At 34.7% G+C, this 16,184-nt stretch overlaps 1 protein-coding gene across 4 annotated transcripts in view; it reads left to right on the top strand.

Annotated features, from left to right (window-relative positions):
* Positions 1 to 16,184, top strand: part of TTC26 (tetratricopeptide repeat domain 26) — a 63,138-nt gene that overhangs the window by 5,368 nt on the left and 41,586 nt on the right. For 3 of the 4 annotated variants that reach the window (XM_023504911.2, XM_023504908.2, XM_023504909.2), the window contains exons 3-7: positions 6,836 to 6,928; positions 9,211 to 9,325; positions 10,683 to 10,732; positions 13,872 to 14,017; positions 14,704 to 14,875. In XM_023504911.2, the coding sequence (XP_023360679.1) occupies positions 6,836 to 6,928; positions 9,211 to 9,325; positions 10,683 to 10,732; positions 13,872 to 14,017; positions 14,704 to 14,875 (576 nt within the window). Of the gene's footprint in view, positions 1 to 6,835; positions 6,929 to 9,210; positions 9,326 to 10,682; positions 10,733 to 11,480; positions 11,905 to 13,871; positions 14,018 to 14,703; positions 14,876 to 16,184 lie in introns of those variants that run through there. The other variant, XM_031939157.1, reaches the window with a different exon arrangement.

Consider the following 16,184-nt stretch of genomic DNA (forward strand, 5'->3'; position numbering starts at 1 on the left):
AGAAGACAGGCTCATGACAATGTAACTGGCACTTACAGAAAAGAACCACCCCTACCCCCTCCTCATCAGTGTGCTAAATGGGGACAAGCTTGTCACTCTAAGACTTTAACATTTCTGCAGCATATGTGTGGGCACAGCTACAGACATGGCAGGGATTCCTATGAAGGAAAGGAGTCAGAAATATAGACATAGACATATGTGTACATTTAGACAGAGAAGACCGAAAGTCTTAGTGCTGTTTTAAGCTTTAATAGTTCTCATGTGTTCATTATAACATTTCACACACACATTCACACACACATAAACACACACACACATATATATATATACTTGTACATATATATATCTATACATGTCTCCTTTGATAGAGTATAAGCTCCTTAAAGAAACAACTGTTTGATTTTTGTAATTATGTTCCTAAAGCCTAGGATATTAATAATTTGTTTAATGAGTGTTTGTAAATTGATGGATTTAAAAAATATATACAGTATCTCAAGTTGTGTTAATATACACGATATTCTGGCCCTATTATCTCCAGGCTTCAGACTTTAGGATTCCCTAAGAAGGCTGAGAGTATTCTCTTTTGTAATGATGTTGGTTCAAGCCAACGTCGACTGACTCTGCTTCCTGCTCCACTTTTAGAGGGCCTGTGACTAGTGTTTTAGTTCCATTTGACCCCTTAACATCAAGTGGCTATTACAAAGGGATATTTCTTTCAGACACAGGAAGGATAAAGCAGAAGTATTTTACCTCCTCTCCTCCCTTTTCCCCTCCTCCTGCCTCCCAGTATCTCAGGGATATCTCTTCTCCCACATCACCTTAGGCTTACCAGCTCCATTCCTAGAAGTGTCATTCCTATCAAGTGTTCCTATCCAGAGACAGCATGGATACTGATGAGTCCTTGTCTCAGCTTCTTCTCAATGTTACTCTTTGTTCCTGCAATGACTTGTAGACTTGACCCTCGATCACAGCTCCTTCATTGGTCATTGAGCTTCCCCAAGAGAGCTGAGGTGAGGTAGAAGAGTTTGAAGCTGTCAGCCATTTTTTAATGTGTCTGCAGCTAGTCAAAGAGCTTCCTCTTTAATTACTGTAATTACTGATTGGAACCATCTCTTCAGGGTATTTCCTTACATGTCATCACAAAGGGGCTGCCTTCTCAGGTGCACTGTGTAGACCATCATTACTGTAATTTTACTTAATGATTTCCATCTGATTGGACATTTTGATTGTTTTCTTCATATATATATATGTGCTACTACAAAAGTGTTGGTATATTTTTTGTTGTTTTACTTAATAACTTTTGACATATTCCCTAAGTGAAATTACTGGGTAAAATTGAGTTTATTACATATTTTGTCAGATTGCTATGCAGAATTGTTGAAGTGATAAATACTACTAGCATCAACATATTCCTGTGCCCTAGTTTCACCACATTCTTGTTAGTATAAGATTAAAACAATTTTTAACTTGTTTTTGCTAGTTGAAGCTATGTCAAAGTTCACAATGTTAAAATACTATAGGAATGGGGGCTATTTAAAATTTTTTCTTTTTATTGCAGTGCCATAGTTTATAAAGCAATTCATAGTGGACAAAACTCTACTTATAGGATCTCATTCACACTTCAAAATAATCCTGCAAGCTTTTATTATGTGGATTTTGCAGATAAGGAAGCTGAGGCTCAGAAGGATCATAACATTTTTCAAGTGGCAGAATTGTGACTGAAATTCAAGCCTGATGTCAAGGCACAATTCCTTTTAATTACATGATACTAGTGCTTATGTAAACTGTCTTCATTGATTGTTTATTAGATAGATTCTCGATATATATAGGGTCTTTGTATAAGGTAGGAAACTTATTGCTAGTTAAGTTTTTCATTTTCCCTAGTTACTTTTTATTTAATATTTATTATATTTAGAGTATGAATTTTCTATTTGATATTTATTTAGTGTATAAACAGTTTATATATATATATTCAAACAAAACAATCTTAGTTCTGATTAATCATCCTCAAATAATCAGATTTCTCCTTCATATCTCAGATAATTTTGTTATTTAAAGATTAAAAATAGTAATTAAAAGCTTAATTTTTTATTCATGTGAAATTTATTACAGTAGATCATATTAGGTATAGATCCAAGTTAATTCTCATAATAAATCAATAAAATCAATTAAAAAATTAATGAAATTCTGGAATAAGTGAATATGTGAAAGGGATATGTAAAAATTATTCAGAGCAAACAAACTTTGCATCCATTTGTTGCATTCCTCAACATCTTCTCCTATCAGATTTAGACTGTCCAAACTTATTACCCAATACAGACATGCTCTTTCTTTCCTTCCTTTACTATGGAACATAGTAAATGCTTAATAAGTTTACTTGTTGCTGACTAGGTTATCTATCAAGAGTCAGAGTTAACATATAGGAAAAAAGAATTTTTTAGAAAATAAAAAAGGGGAGGAAAAAAGAAGCAGATGAAGTAAAAACTGGAATTTCAATACCATGTCAATATGAGTACTCCCTTATATGGGTGAGTCAAAAAATGTATTTGAAGAGGAACTTACAAGGAATTACAAAAATTACAAACAATTCTAATAGTAAATCCTTACTTGAAGAATAGTTTACTGTGAGTTAGTGTATTGTTCCTACTCCTAGGACAATTTAATTTAGTTCACGTACAAGAGGAACTACATTTTCAATTAAAGTGATGTATATTACAAAGAAATGAATGAGGTTCAAAAGGGACTTAATAGCTAGAAGAGAAGGAAATAGATTGACATTAATGCTTTCTGCTAAAGTCATCACAACCATTCATTTAAAATGGCTACACACCAAATATTATTGCTTTTTCATTTCTGTCTTAAATAATCTGTTGTAGAAATTCCTATAAGCAATAAAAATAACACAATTGGATTTTGAATATATTTTTTATTTTCTTTTCATATCATAAGGGGATTTCAAAATGCTAGAGAAATATTAAGAAATGAAACTTTATTTCATATCAAAAAAGTGAAAGAAGAAAAAAATGGAAATAATAGCACAAAAAATGTACAAATGAGAAAAGAAGGAAGTTCAGAAAGAGACATAGCCAAGTGGGCAACTTTGAAGTTATATTGGATAATTGCATATTTTTTCTTTTTTTTTTTTTTTTTGTGTGAGGAAATTAGGGCTTAGTGACTTGCCCTGGGTCACACAGCTAGTAAAGTTTGTGTCTGAGGCCGTATTTGAACTCAGTTCTTGCTGACTTCAAGGCCAGTACTCTATCCATTGTGCCCTCTCGTTGTCCTGGATTAATTGGGTATTTTTTAAAACCACCAAGTTGGGTATAATAGATTTATGCACATGTTCATGTTTTTATTAGCATTTATCAAACTAAAAATAATAAAAAAGAAAATTATTTTTTAAAAAATGAAAAAAACAGAAGGCCTTCACTTCACTGATAATTGTAATTGAGATGAAAAATTAGGAATTAGATTTGTACCACTCAGAAAAATAGAACTGTGGATGCAAGATAAGTGCCTCTCATGTTTTGTCTCCAATTCAATTGTAAATATTCTCACTTTTTTTTAGTTATGATATAAATAGTACTTTGGTAACTAGATGGCTGAATGGTCATACTGATGATATACACCATCTAATAGTACAAATTGAAACCCCTTCCAGTATGTTCTCATCCTTTGTGTCTCTTGTCCATGCCCTTATATAAATTGTTTATTCTCCATCCATTAAGCTAGGGACTTTCCTGAAGAATAATAAACAGACCTTAAACTTTAGTCTTTGCATAGAGTAGAATGTTACCCTCTGAAATCAGGAAATCTGGATTTGAATCCTGCCCTACACAATTTGCTGGCTGAGTGACCTTGCTTATGTCACCCACTTCTTGAGCTTCAAGTCTCATCAGTAAAGGGAAATAAAAATAACCCCTACCTCACAAATGAGATAATGTATTAAAGTTCTTTGCAAACTTTAAAGCACCATAAAAATGTAAGGTACTAATTCTGAGAGAAAGAAGGACTTAAGTGACTTGGCCAGTGTCACAGAGCTTCAAAGGAAAATAGAAACAGAAAATCAAAGTAAAACAGCTGTAATGAAAAGTTAAGTAAGACATAGGCTGAATACATCCCTTATTTTCTGTCAACCTTATTTTTATTAAGAAAAATAAAAAAGGAAATTTTATCCCCAAAATATTTCTAAAACAGGCAGATTGGACACTGTTATTAAATGCCAACACATGAGAAATTTTAGACATCATCAACAATCATCCCAATATAGCTAAATCACAACAGTCTCAAAATACTTGAATGATTTTCAGAACAGTTGACCTAAACTACATGATGGAAAATGCTATCTATAACTGGAGAAAGCTATGGAGTCTGAATGAAAATAGAAGTATACTATTTTTTTACTAAAGCTTTTTATTTTCAAAACATAAGCATGAACAATTCTTCAGCATTAACGCTTGCAAAACCTTGTGTTCCAATTTTCCCCCATTCCTCCACTCCCTCCCCTAGATGGCAAGTAATCCAATATATGTTACACATGGTAAAATATATGTTAAATCATATATATATATATATATATATATATATATATATATATATATATACACACGCACACACACACACACACACAATTATCTTGCTGCACAAGAAAAGTCAAATCAAAAAGGAAAGTAAATGATCTGGTTCTGCTCATTTCACTTAGCATCAGTTCATGTAAGTCTCTCCAGGCCTCAATGAAATCACCCTGCTGATCATTTTTTATAAAACTAAGAATATTCCATAAGATTCATATACCATAAAGAAGTATACTATTTTAGGGTTTTTTTTTTTCTTTCTTGTGCTTTTTTTCTTTTTGCACCAATTCTTCTTTTACAACAAGACTAATATGGAAATGTTTTTAATATGATTGTATATGTATAACCTGTATCAGATTGCTTGTCATTTTGGGGAAGAGGGAGGAAAGAAGAGGAAGGAGTCCTCTTAAAAAGTTTTCAACATTCATTTTTATAACAATCTTTACATATAATAAGAAAAAAATAAAATACTGTTAAGTAGAAAAAAAGGAAATGATTATTGAGCTGGAGGATTTTGGATTATTACTGAAATTTCTATCTAGATGAAGAGTTTCACAGATGAACTCTTTGGTCACTATATGCCTGCTCTATAATAGATGCTTAGTAATACTTATTAAATTAAATTGGAACGAATTGAAGGGAGATTTGATTTCTTGAACAAAAACTAGGTTAAATGCAGTTGACAGTGTTGGTACCAGAAAAAAAAAAAAAAGGCATGTATTGCCTTTATTCTTTTGCTTCAGAGTAGGAAAGAACAGAGAATTTAAAGGGATAAAAAAATTAGCATTTATACTACTTCAGCTTTGAACGAAAGTCAGGAAAGCAACATTTCTGCTTCCTGCTTAGGTGGTAGAAGAGCTGATTTAGATCTTATCAGCATCAGATTATACCCTGTAACATTCCTTTCTTTCTCAAGGATAAATCTCCCTTATCCTGCTCAGGGCTTTCCCTTACCTCCCTCTTTTCTGAGGAGTTTATCCCTTTCTCCCTTCCCCACCCCAGGAGAGGGAAGGAAATTCTCATAGTACTGCCTTCTCTTTAAGAGTCCTTTCTGAGGCACTGAGGAGTTAGGAAGAGCCTGGGACACCAGAGCATTGGTTTGTATCCAGTGACCTCCAAGATCCCTTCCAACTTGGGCACCCCGAATCCCCTGAGCTCCTGCAAGAACTTTTCTTCTATTCCTTCTGCTCTTAAGAATTGAACTTAATTGCATTGTATTATTTCTACATAATGGATTCCAAAAGGTATTTGCATGCTCACGTCATCTTCTTGGTCCCATTTGGTGGCTGCTTTGCCCTTGACTACAGTTGCTCTTGCTCTGAAATTTGCCTTTGGTAATTATGTTTCTAAATTGTAGACTATAAAATCATATTCATTTTATCAGGGTAGCTTAACCCTTTTCAAAGAATATGTTTTGTTGGAGGGCTGTTGCTTGAATGTTGAGTAGTGCCCTATTGTTGGAATAAAATATTAATAAAATAAGTCTATAGAGAGAGAGATTGAGAAGATAGAGATCAACGTCTTTGAATGTGTGTAATCACCATCACTGAGTACCAAAACTAAGAAGAATAAGCTTGAAAATAGTAAACCAACCACAAATAAGAGTTATTATACTTTGTGGCATGTAGTAAACTTATAGAAAAACAAGATACAATCACTCTGATCTCTGGCCTTTCTGAAAAATGAAGGAATAACCTAATGATTTCTGAAACCTCCTTGTAATTCTGTATTCTAACATCCTGAAATGAAATACGAATAAGCTTAATGTTTTCATAATCCATGTGGGCTAAGATATATAGTGGATTCTTGATGGAAAATATAAGATTTAGAATATTGTTTTTTAGCACTTTTCAATCAACCTTGCTGGGCAAAAAAAAAACATTTCTTTGAAATACTGTTTAAAATTGATTACTGGACCAGAGGACATAAGTCTAGTGGGAAAAAACCATGGGCCTACAGCCAGGAGAACTGGGTTTTAATTCCAGTATTAAGACAACTATATTATCTAAGGCAAGTCATATGATTTCTGTATACCCTACTTTCTTCGTATCACAGAATTGTAAGGATAGTAGATGCATTTTTTAAGTAAAAATCACTATATAAATATATTAATAACTTTACCATAACATAAATTTAACTAAAACCAGAAGTTTTACTTTCAGTGTCTATAATCCATTATTATCAAGTGAAAATTTAAATTAATATTTTAAAAAAAGATTTAATTTTCATTGTTTATTTCACCATATCATTAAATCTTGAAGTTCAAACGGCATGTGGGAGAGCAAGAAGAGGATGCTGATCTATGGATTGGATATTGTGCTTTTCATCTGGGTGACTACAAGAGAGCTTTAGAGGTTAGTAAAAAAATAATTTCAAGTTGTGATTTCTTCTTAGAAATTCTTTGGGGGAAAAGAATAGAACTTCTTTGGGAAAGTTTTATCTGAAGAAAATCTTTTTTTTTTTTTTTTTAAATTTGTAATCTGAGCATATATTCTCGGTCTTAAGGTATAGCCTGGGAATATTTGAGAACCTAATAAGTGATGCAGAGGTTTTAAGGATTAAGTGGTGATTTAATTAGTGGAGACTGAGCTAAAGCACAAAAGGAACCAGGACAAGCAAGATGACTGTAGATATCAGGAAAACATCTGTTGAATCGAATTGACTGAATAGGAATGTTAGTTATTTGTGAAGGTTGGAGAAAAAAAGGAAGATAGGCTTTGAAACATTGGAAAAAAACAAAAGGAGCATTGACATTGGGAAAGAGGTTTAAGAAATTGAAAGGTTAGCTGAATAATAGGCAACATGAATTTCAAAATGTGGTCTTGGTGGAAAATAAAATCCCTTTATGCAAATAAATAAAGCTAATAACTGAGACAAGAAGAAATATAACAAAGCAGGTAGAGAGCAAACCCAAACCAGGGCAATATGAGTTCAGGTTTGGGCTTCTGCCACATGGTGGCAGTGTAAGCCCAGGTAACTCACTTAATCTCTCAAGTCTCCAGGCAGCTCACCAAGACTAAAAATTACAGAGAAGATACTAACCAGCCTTTGTAGGAACCTTCTCCAAACCAACAAAATCCGTCACAGATCCAGGCCCTTTCCCTAACTCTGAGAACTTGTGCAAGCAGCATTATTTGTACTCTCTACCTCTGTCTCCTTTCCTCTCTCTTTTCTTCCCTCTGTCCCTCCCTCCCTCTCTTCTTCTTCCTCCCTGTCTCTTTTCCTCCCTCTCTCTCTACCTCTCTCTCTCTCTTCTCTTTCTTTAAATTATAGCCTTTTATTTTCAAAATACATGCAAAGACAGTATGACATTCATCCTTGAAAAATTTCTTGTTCCAAATTTTTCTCCCTTCCTTCCTCTACTCCCCTCCAAACAGCAAGTGATATGTTTAAAATGTACAATTCTTCTACATATATTTTCATATTTATGGTGCTGCACAAGAAAAATCAGATCAAAGAGAAAAAAAACAAGCACACTACAAAAAAGATGAAAGAACTATGATCCACATTCAGGCTCCACAGTCCTCTCCATCACAAATCTATTGGAACTGACTTGCCTTATTGTTGAAAAGAGCCATGTCCTGCAGTTGATCATCACATAATCTTGTTGTTGCCATATACAACGATCTCCTGGTTCTGCTCATTTCACTCAGCATCAGTTCATGTAAGTCTCTCCAAGCCTCTCTGAAATCATCCTGCTGGTCATTTCTTACCGAACAATAATATTCATAAACCATAACTTATTCAGCCATTTCTCAACTAATGGGCATCCACTCACATTCCAGTTTCTTGCTACTATAAAAAGGGCTGCCACAAACATTTTTGCACATGTGGGTCCCTTTCCTTTTTTTATGATTTTGATGATTTTTTGGTTTGGTAGCCCTTTGGGCACAGTTCCAAATTGTTCTCCAGAATGGTTGGATCAGTTCACAACTCCACCAACAATGTATCAGTGCCCCAGTTTTCCCACATCCCCTCCAACATTCGTCATTATCTTTTCCTGTCATCTTAACCAATCTGAGAGGTGTGCGGTGGTATTTGAGACAGTCTTAAAGGATCTGAACTGAGAATAGAGAGGAACTCTTTGTGTGCTAGAAGAGTACTTGATGAAGTTTAATTGTCACCAGGCTGATGCTTGGAATAAGGAAGACCTGTATACAAATCCTGCTTACATACTAGCTGGGTGATTATCTGCAAGTCTTATCTATCTGAGCATCAGTTTCCTTGTCTATAAAATGGGGATAATGATGCAGGTAGCATCCATCTCATAGGGGTGTTATGAGACTCCAAGTAGCACTGTATATGAAGTGGATTTGCAAATTTTGAAGTATTAGGAAAAGATTAGCCATCATTATTATGCTTACTTCTAGAAAATGAAAATATTTGAGCAGCCTTCCATTTGTATAGCTTGTTAACCCAGACGAAAAATTTTAGCAACCTGACATCTCTATAGTTTTTGACCCTAGATAGAAGAGGAAAAAGACTGGGAGGAGTGAGGCAATATCTCTTTTAGAATTATGTAGATTATTCTCTGGCATATTGCTTACCCTTTCAGGGAAAGAAAAACACACGGGAATCCATGATTCGCAAGTTGTTTTCTTACTTAATTACTTAAATATAACATCCTGCATTTCAGGAATACGAATCTGTGACAAAGGAAGAAGGTTGTAATCCTGAAGTTTGGGTGAACTTGGCCTGTACTTATTTCTTCCTTGGGATGTATAAACAAGCAGAAACAGCAGGATTTAAAGGTGAGATGACCCATTCAGTTATATCACTCTCTGGAGCAGCCGTAGTTATGTAGTTTTGAGATTTTAAAAATAGAAGCAGAAAATAAATAAATTAATAAATTAGTAAGATTGTGTATATTTTATACGATACTTAATAAGTGTTTTTGTTGCTTTGTTTAAGAAAGCTGATTCCTCCTCTCCCCCCTACTTTTAAGCATACTGCAGCTACTATTTCAAGTAGCTACCAGAATACCAGCTAACAAAACTTTTTCTATCTTAAATAACTGTTAAAGAAAGAGAATTTAAGGAAATAGGAATTAGATACATTAAAACAGAAAAGGGGGAAGGTGACAATGGGGAACAAGAAAGGACAATGCTCTTCTATTCCCAAGCTTTATTTATATTATTGTTAATACCTTTTATATGACTGTTTTATCCTTTTCTAAAAGGCAAGGTCAGAACAAAAATTGAAAAAAGTCTGACTTCTTTCCTTACCTCCCACTTCCCATCCTCATAGTTACAAGAGAAAAATTCTACTCAAGACTGATTAGGGGTGATGTGGGATACGTATTTAAGAATGGAAGAAGAGGGAAAGAGTAGGAGAAGAAGTTGTGAAGGGTAATTAGAGAAGAGCCAATATGCCTGGCATTAAGTATTTAACTTAGGGAAGAATGTATTAAAGAATTGAGAAGATTTTTTTTAGAAATGGAGTTACTATAACTGTAATAATTCTAGTTTATGCTAGAATAAACTTAGAGATTCCCAGTAAATAATTGTTGGTTGATTTTCTTTGGGAGTTTATCTTCAAGCATAAGAAACAGGTTTGCTCCATGCAAAGATTGTAAGTCTCCATTGTATCCATCTCAAGGGACTGGGATATTGGAATGAATGAATAAGAGAAAAACATTAAATAATGATGGGATTATACAAGATAAATAAATGGAGGATGGAAAGGACTTCTTTTATGGGATAGTGATGGAAAATTTACTGGCAAAGAAAAGGAAAGCTAGAACATAGAATACAAATGCATGTATTGAGGTGACTGTGGTTGGTTTGGTATGGGCTGAACAACATAAAGCAGAGTGTTGCTGCTTACTGCACTGGACCTGGAGAGTTGTGCTTTGGGCCACAGCAGTGAGATCTGATTAAGTGAGGCTGCGTCCAAGGGCTGTCTTGTCTTTGGCTCCCTCTGCTAATGCTACTATAGTGACTGAGGAGCATGAACTCAAGCAGAGGATTTTTATTATTGCAGAGATCTTTAAGGTTCAGAGTTAAGAACTGAAGAAGTATAAATGCAGGGGTTTTTCTGTTCCATTGAAGGTATGAGTCTGATATGGACCCCTCGCTTCTCTAACGGCCAGCCTTTATTTTCTTTCAGCTCCCAAAAGCCGACTCCAAAATCGTCTCCTCTTCCACTTGGCTCACAAGGTATTCTATGTCTACTGACTTTGTGCACCTTGCTGTATTCTTCTCTTTTCTCTTTTCTTTTTTTCTTCCATTATAAACATTTATAGAAAGCCTGATAACTCTTAATAATGGAAGTTCTCCCTGCTTTTTCAGAACAAGTTGAATATGCTATGCAGGATTATTTCTTCCACTGATTTCCTTACACTTTTAACATAATCATAGATGTTGGAATTTAATTTCTTTGTGAAAGTAGTCATTAAGAAGATCAATATGAATCAGCTGTACTCTAAACTCCTATCACTTGGAAACTATACAAAGAACACCAGCTCATTTTATATAACTCTTATGAACATTTTGATCCCATTATTATGTAAGAACAATTTCAGTTGTCCTTTTTTTCATGCTATGTGCTTTCTGACTACCAAAATTTATACATGTGGTAACTAGAGTTATCAGTTCTCTTTTCTAAGCTACAGTTTGAAAAATGGTAGTTGAATTTGTCCATTTATCCCGTTAAGATAGAATTGAAATAATTCTTATTAAATGTTCAAATTTCACCTCTGAAACTTGCTGTTGATAATCAGTCAAAAAGTATATATTTTTAAAATATATAGAAATGCCTTCTATGGACCAGGCATTGTGTTAGTGCTAGAGACATAAATAAAATATGTAACAATACCTATCTTCAAGTACCTTAAGTTCTACTGAGGAAGGCAGCAGGTGAATATATGAGTATATACAGAATAACTAAAATGAAATAAAAGGTACAGAGGGAGAATCCTAGCAGTTGAAAAAAGCCGGGAAAGGCTTTTTTTTAGAAGATGGTGCTTAAGTTGTATCTTGAAAGAAATGAAGGGCTCACTGAAGGAGAGGAAAGGAGAAAGTGTAATATCTAGGTACAAGAGATAGCTTATGCAAACAAGGGAGATAAAAAGCCACGTGTGAAGAACAACTAGAAGGCCAGCATAGCCCAATTTTGGAAAGCAGGGTGTTGAGCAGTGTAGATAAAGATAGCATGAGAGATTAGAGTCATATTATGAAGGGCTCTCCAAGCCTGAGGAGTTCTTTTATTTATGAGGAGCCAGCAGAGTTTAGTGCAGGAGTGACATGGTCAGCAGTTTGGAGGATGGATTTGCATGAGGAAGAGATTGAAACAGGAATCCCAACTGGACCTCCTCCCAATTAGGAGAAAGGTAATGAACATCTGAATTAGATTGTTTGCTCTGTGAATAGAGAGACTTAGCAAGGAGAAATGTTGTAGAGACAGAAATAGCAAGATTTGTCACTTTAAGGTTAAGAGTAAAAAGTCAAAGACAATACTGAGATTGTGAGCTGAAGAGAAAGGAAGAATAGGGATACTTTCAATAGGAAAAAAGGAAAGTTTGCTTTGAATTGTCTCTTGGACATCCAGTTTGAGATGTTCAATAGGCAGTTCATAAAAGAGACTTTGTTGTGACATAGTGTACAAGATGCTATATTCTTGGAAAATCTGGGTTCAAATCATACCTCAGACATTTACTAGTTATATAATTCTGAGAAAAATCCCTCTCTCTAAAATTAGGGATAGGACTGAAAGGCCTTTAAGGTTCTTCCAGCTCTGAACCCATGATTCTGTGGGACTAAAATTCAAGAGAAAGAAAGGAGCTAAATTTAAAGCTGGTGAGTTTTCTGAATAATCATGGGCAGGTCACTAGATCTCTCCTAATCTGTGAAATAAAGCATTTAATGAGATGATGACCTTTGAGTTTCCTTTAAACTCTGAATCTTATGAGCTTTCATAAGAGCACCATATCAATCCCCATTGCCTCTCTGGCTTCAGCCTATCTTTTTAAGCTTGTAACCTTATTCCCTTTTACATACTGCCAAATTGACCTCTAGCAGTTCTCCAAATAAACTATTTAATCTACTGCCCCCCTACTTTTTCTCACACTGCCCCTGATGGTTAGGAAACACTTTTCCATACCTCCACTTCTTGAAATCACTTGATTCCTTCATGAACCCGCTCATGGGTCACCTCTTAGCCTGTGGAAATCATCTCCTGATTCCCCTCATTGTTAGTGCCCTGTTCCTCCTCCTCAAAAAAAAAAAAAAAAAAAGTACATGTGTATATAGAGATGCATATCTATATGTAATATATATACATAATGCATGTGCACGTAGGGGTATATGTGTATATAGACCCACTTACCTATCTGTTTGTGTGTATTATGGAGTAAATAAAATGGAAACTCCCTAGAACACAAACTGTTTCCTCTTTTCTTTTTATGTTTAGTATCTCCTACAGTACCTCCACCTGGTAGACATTTAATAAATTCTTGTTGGATAGTAAGTGATAGAGCAGGAGCTTCAACCTATAGCTTTTTAGCTAAGTCTACTCTGCTTTCATCTCTCATTTGAGTCTTTCTAGTTCAGTGATTATCGACTCATGTATCACCTCCTCTTTTCCCTCTCACTATAATGTTCAAGTAAACCTCCTAATACATGTTTTATACTTAAAATATGAGAGAACAAGTTTTTTGTTTTTTTTTTTTTAATCTGTCAAATGCCCTGGACTGTAGAAAACATTTTCTTCTGTTTCTGTGTAAAAGACAAACCATTCTGTTGGCCAAGTAAAGCAGTAGGTTTACACAGGACACTGATTTAATCTTCGGGCAGCTTGAAGTTCTCACAAGCCTCAGGGAGAGGAGGAAGGAGAAGCTGAAGAGGAGGGAACCTGGAATTTTATTTAACAAGACAAACTCAATAAGAAGTATGCCTTATTTTTATATTATGGCTAGTTACTTAAGAGAGAACTGTAGAGAGAATGTGAAAATGGAAACAAAGGGAACAAACTGAAAAGGTAACAGAAAAAGAAGAGTATAATGTTAGGGTAAGAATGGAAGGATTGATAAACATATTTTATTCTCATTTTGTAGACTTGTATTTGCAAAATTAATTCTCCAGAGGCTTTTCTTTTTTCTTTTTTTTCCTTGAAAGGAAAGACAAAGAAGGGAGAGACAGAGAAAAATGAGAATGGGAGAGGGAGATGGAAATAAAAATAGAAGGAGAATGAGAGGGAAAAATAAAACTCCACCCACACAATAGTTAACTATAATTGATTTCTAATTTGGTATTATTAACAGTTGAATCTACAAGTATCCTTTATCACATTGTATCTTAGTTCAACGATGAGAAGAAATTGATGAATTTTCACCAGAATCTTCAGGATATTACTGAAGATCAGCTCAGCTTGGCATCGATTCACTATATGCGCTCTCACTACCAAGAAGCTATTGATATCTACAAGCGAATTCTGCTGGATAACCGGTTTGTGCCTTAACTTTTCATCTTGCTAATTTTGATAAAATACTATTTATAGACATAATTAGTTTTGTTGAAGCCAAAGTGCCCCATGAATATGGTTTTCCCACCTTGTATGTCTGCCCAGTGAGGTTTGGTAGTTAGCGCATGATTATCTTGATATGATAAAACTCTGATGTTAACTTTAGGTCTTTGGACCTTAGTGTTTGAAATGCAGGCTTGTCCCACCTTCATTTACCCCACCCTGGTAGGTGTCATTTCTTGGTTTCTTAATATTGAAATACAAATATATTACATTGTAAAAAAAACAATTCTTCATTACTCATTATTTTTCTTCCTCTTTTGAAAGATGCATAAAATACCTTCTGACTTAATTTGCTGCAGGGATCCCTTTACATTTTGTGGTCTGAATTTGTGATTTAGTAATTATATAGGATTCTCTGGTGTGGAATTCAGAGGTATGTTTGAAATTTATAGAGATTTTATAATTGCTTAGGGCACAGTTAGCATTATGTTTCAGAGGCAGCACTTGAACCCAAATTTTCCTGATTTGAAGGCCAGCTCTCTTTCTGCTCTACTCTGCTATCTTGCTTTTATTCCATAGGGCTATAAAAATGATTCTGGTGCTCTAATTATATTTCTCTGTAGTAGTAGAATGTTTTATCCATGCTCTTACTTCTCTTATTTCTCAGGGAATACCTTGCTCTCAATGTTTATGTGGCTCTTTGTTACTATAAATTGGATTATTATGATGTGTCTCAAGAAGTGCTGGCTGTTTACCTTCAGCAAATTCCTGATAGCACCATTGCTCTCAACCTCAAGGCCTGTAACCATTTTCGTCTTTACAACGGCAAAGCAGCTGAGGTATTTTTGGAAATTTGCTTTTAACTTCATTTTTATTGAAAGTACTCTGCAAACATTTCCCAGTTGTTTAAGAACCTCTTTATAAAGGACATATTCATATTTTTAAGTGACTTGTAATTTTGTCATTATCACAGTTATACTAAACGAAAATACAATGATGTTTCTGTGTGTCAAGAGTTCCTGAAGGGAATTTTCATTTATGTATTTTTATTACATGGGCTTAGCAAGGGCTTAGCAACTGTGAGTGGTTAAAGTGAATTTGAGCATTGTTGTTTTGTTTTTTTCCAGGACAATAATAATATATATTGTATAACACTGTGTTTTTAGATTATATTTAACAAACATTTATTAAGCATTTACTGTGCAAGAAATGGTGCTAAGTCTTGAGGATACAAAGATGAAAAAAAAAAGATCTACCTCTGAAGGATTAGCAACAATAGCCATTCACATTTCATATCTTATTCTCCCCATTATATAAATGAGGAACCTGAGGCACAGAGAGGTTCAGTGACCTGCAAGGTCACACCAGCAGTAAGTCTTGAACCTGGGATTCAATCCTGGATCTCTCGAAATGTTCCTTCCACTACACCATGTAGTACCAAAGATCCACCAAGGTGGCTCTAACATGCACATAAGTATGATACACTTTGGAGTGGGGAGGGGCAAAGTAGAGATTAAGACAAGGTGCTCTCAAAAAATTTTAGGGATGAGAAAATACTTTTATTTGGGAGCATTAGAGGTTTCCTGGAAGAGCTGAATCTTTTTTTTTTATTTTTATTATTTTTTTCATAATTATAACTTTTTATTGACAGAACCCATGCCTGGATAATTTTTTTACAACATTATCCCTCGCACTCACTTCTGTTCCGATTTTTCCCCTCCCTCCCTCCATCCCCTCCCTCAGATGGCAAGCAGTCCTATACATGTTAAATATGTCACAGTATACCCTAGGTACAATATATGTGTGTAGAACTGAACAGTTCTCTTGTTGCACAGGAAGAATTAGATTCAGAAGGTTAAAATAACCCGGGAAGAAGAACAAAAATGCAAACAGTTTACATTCATTTCCCAGTGTTCTTTCTTTGGGTGTAGCTGCTTCTGTCCATCATTGATCAATTGAAACTGAATTAGATCGAAGAGCTCAATCTTGAAAGAGAAAAGGACATTTTAGGAGGCTAAGATGAAGAGAATGGTATTGAAGAGAAAAGGCATGTGAAAGACCTTCTTTGGCAGGTCTTTCACTATAAATTGGATTATTATGATGTATCTCAAAAAGTGCTAGCTGTTTACCTTCAGCAAATTCCTGATA

Source organism: Sarcophilus harrisii, chromosome 5 (assembly GCF_902635505.1).
Source record: "Sarcophilus harrisii chromosome 5, mSarHar1.11, whole genome shotgun sequence".
In the NCBI taxonomy this organism is placed as follows: Eukaryota; Metazoa; Chordata; class Mammalia; order Dasyuromorphia; family Dasyuridae; genus Sarcophilus; species Sarcophilus harrisii.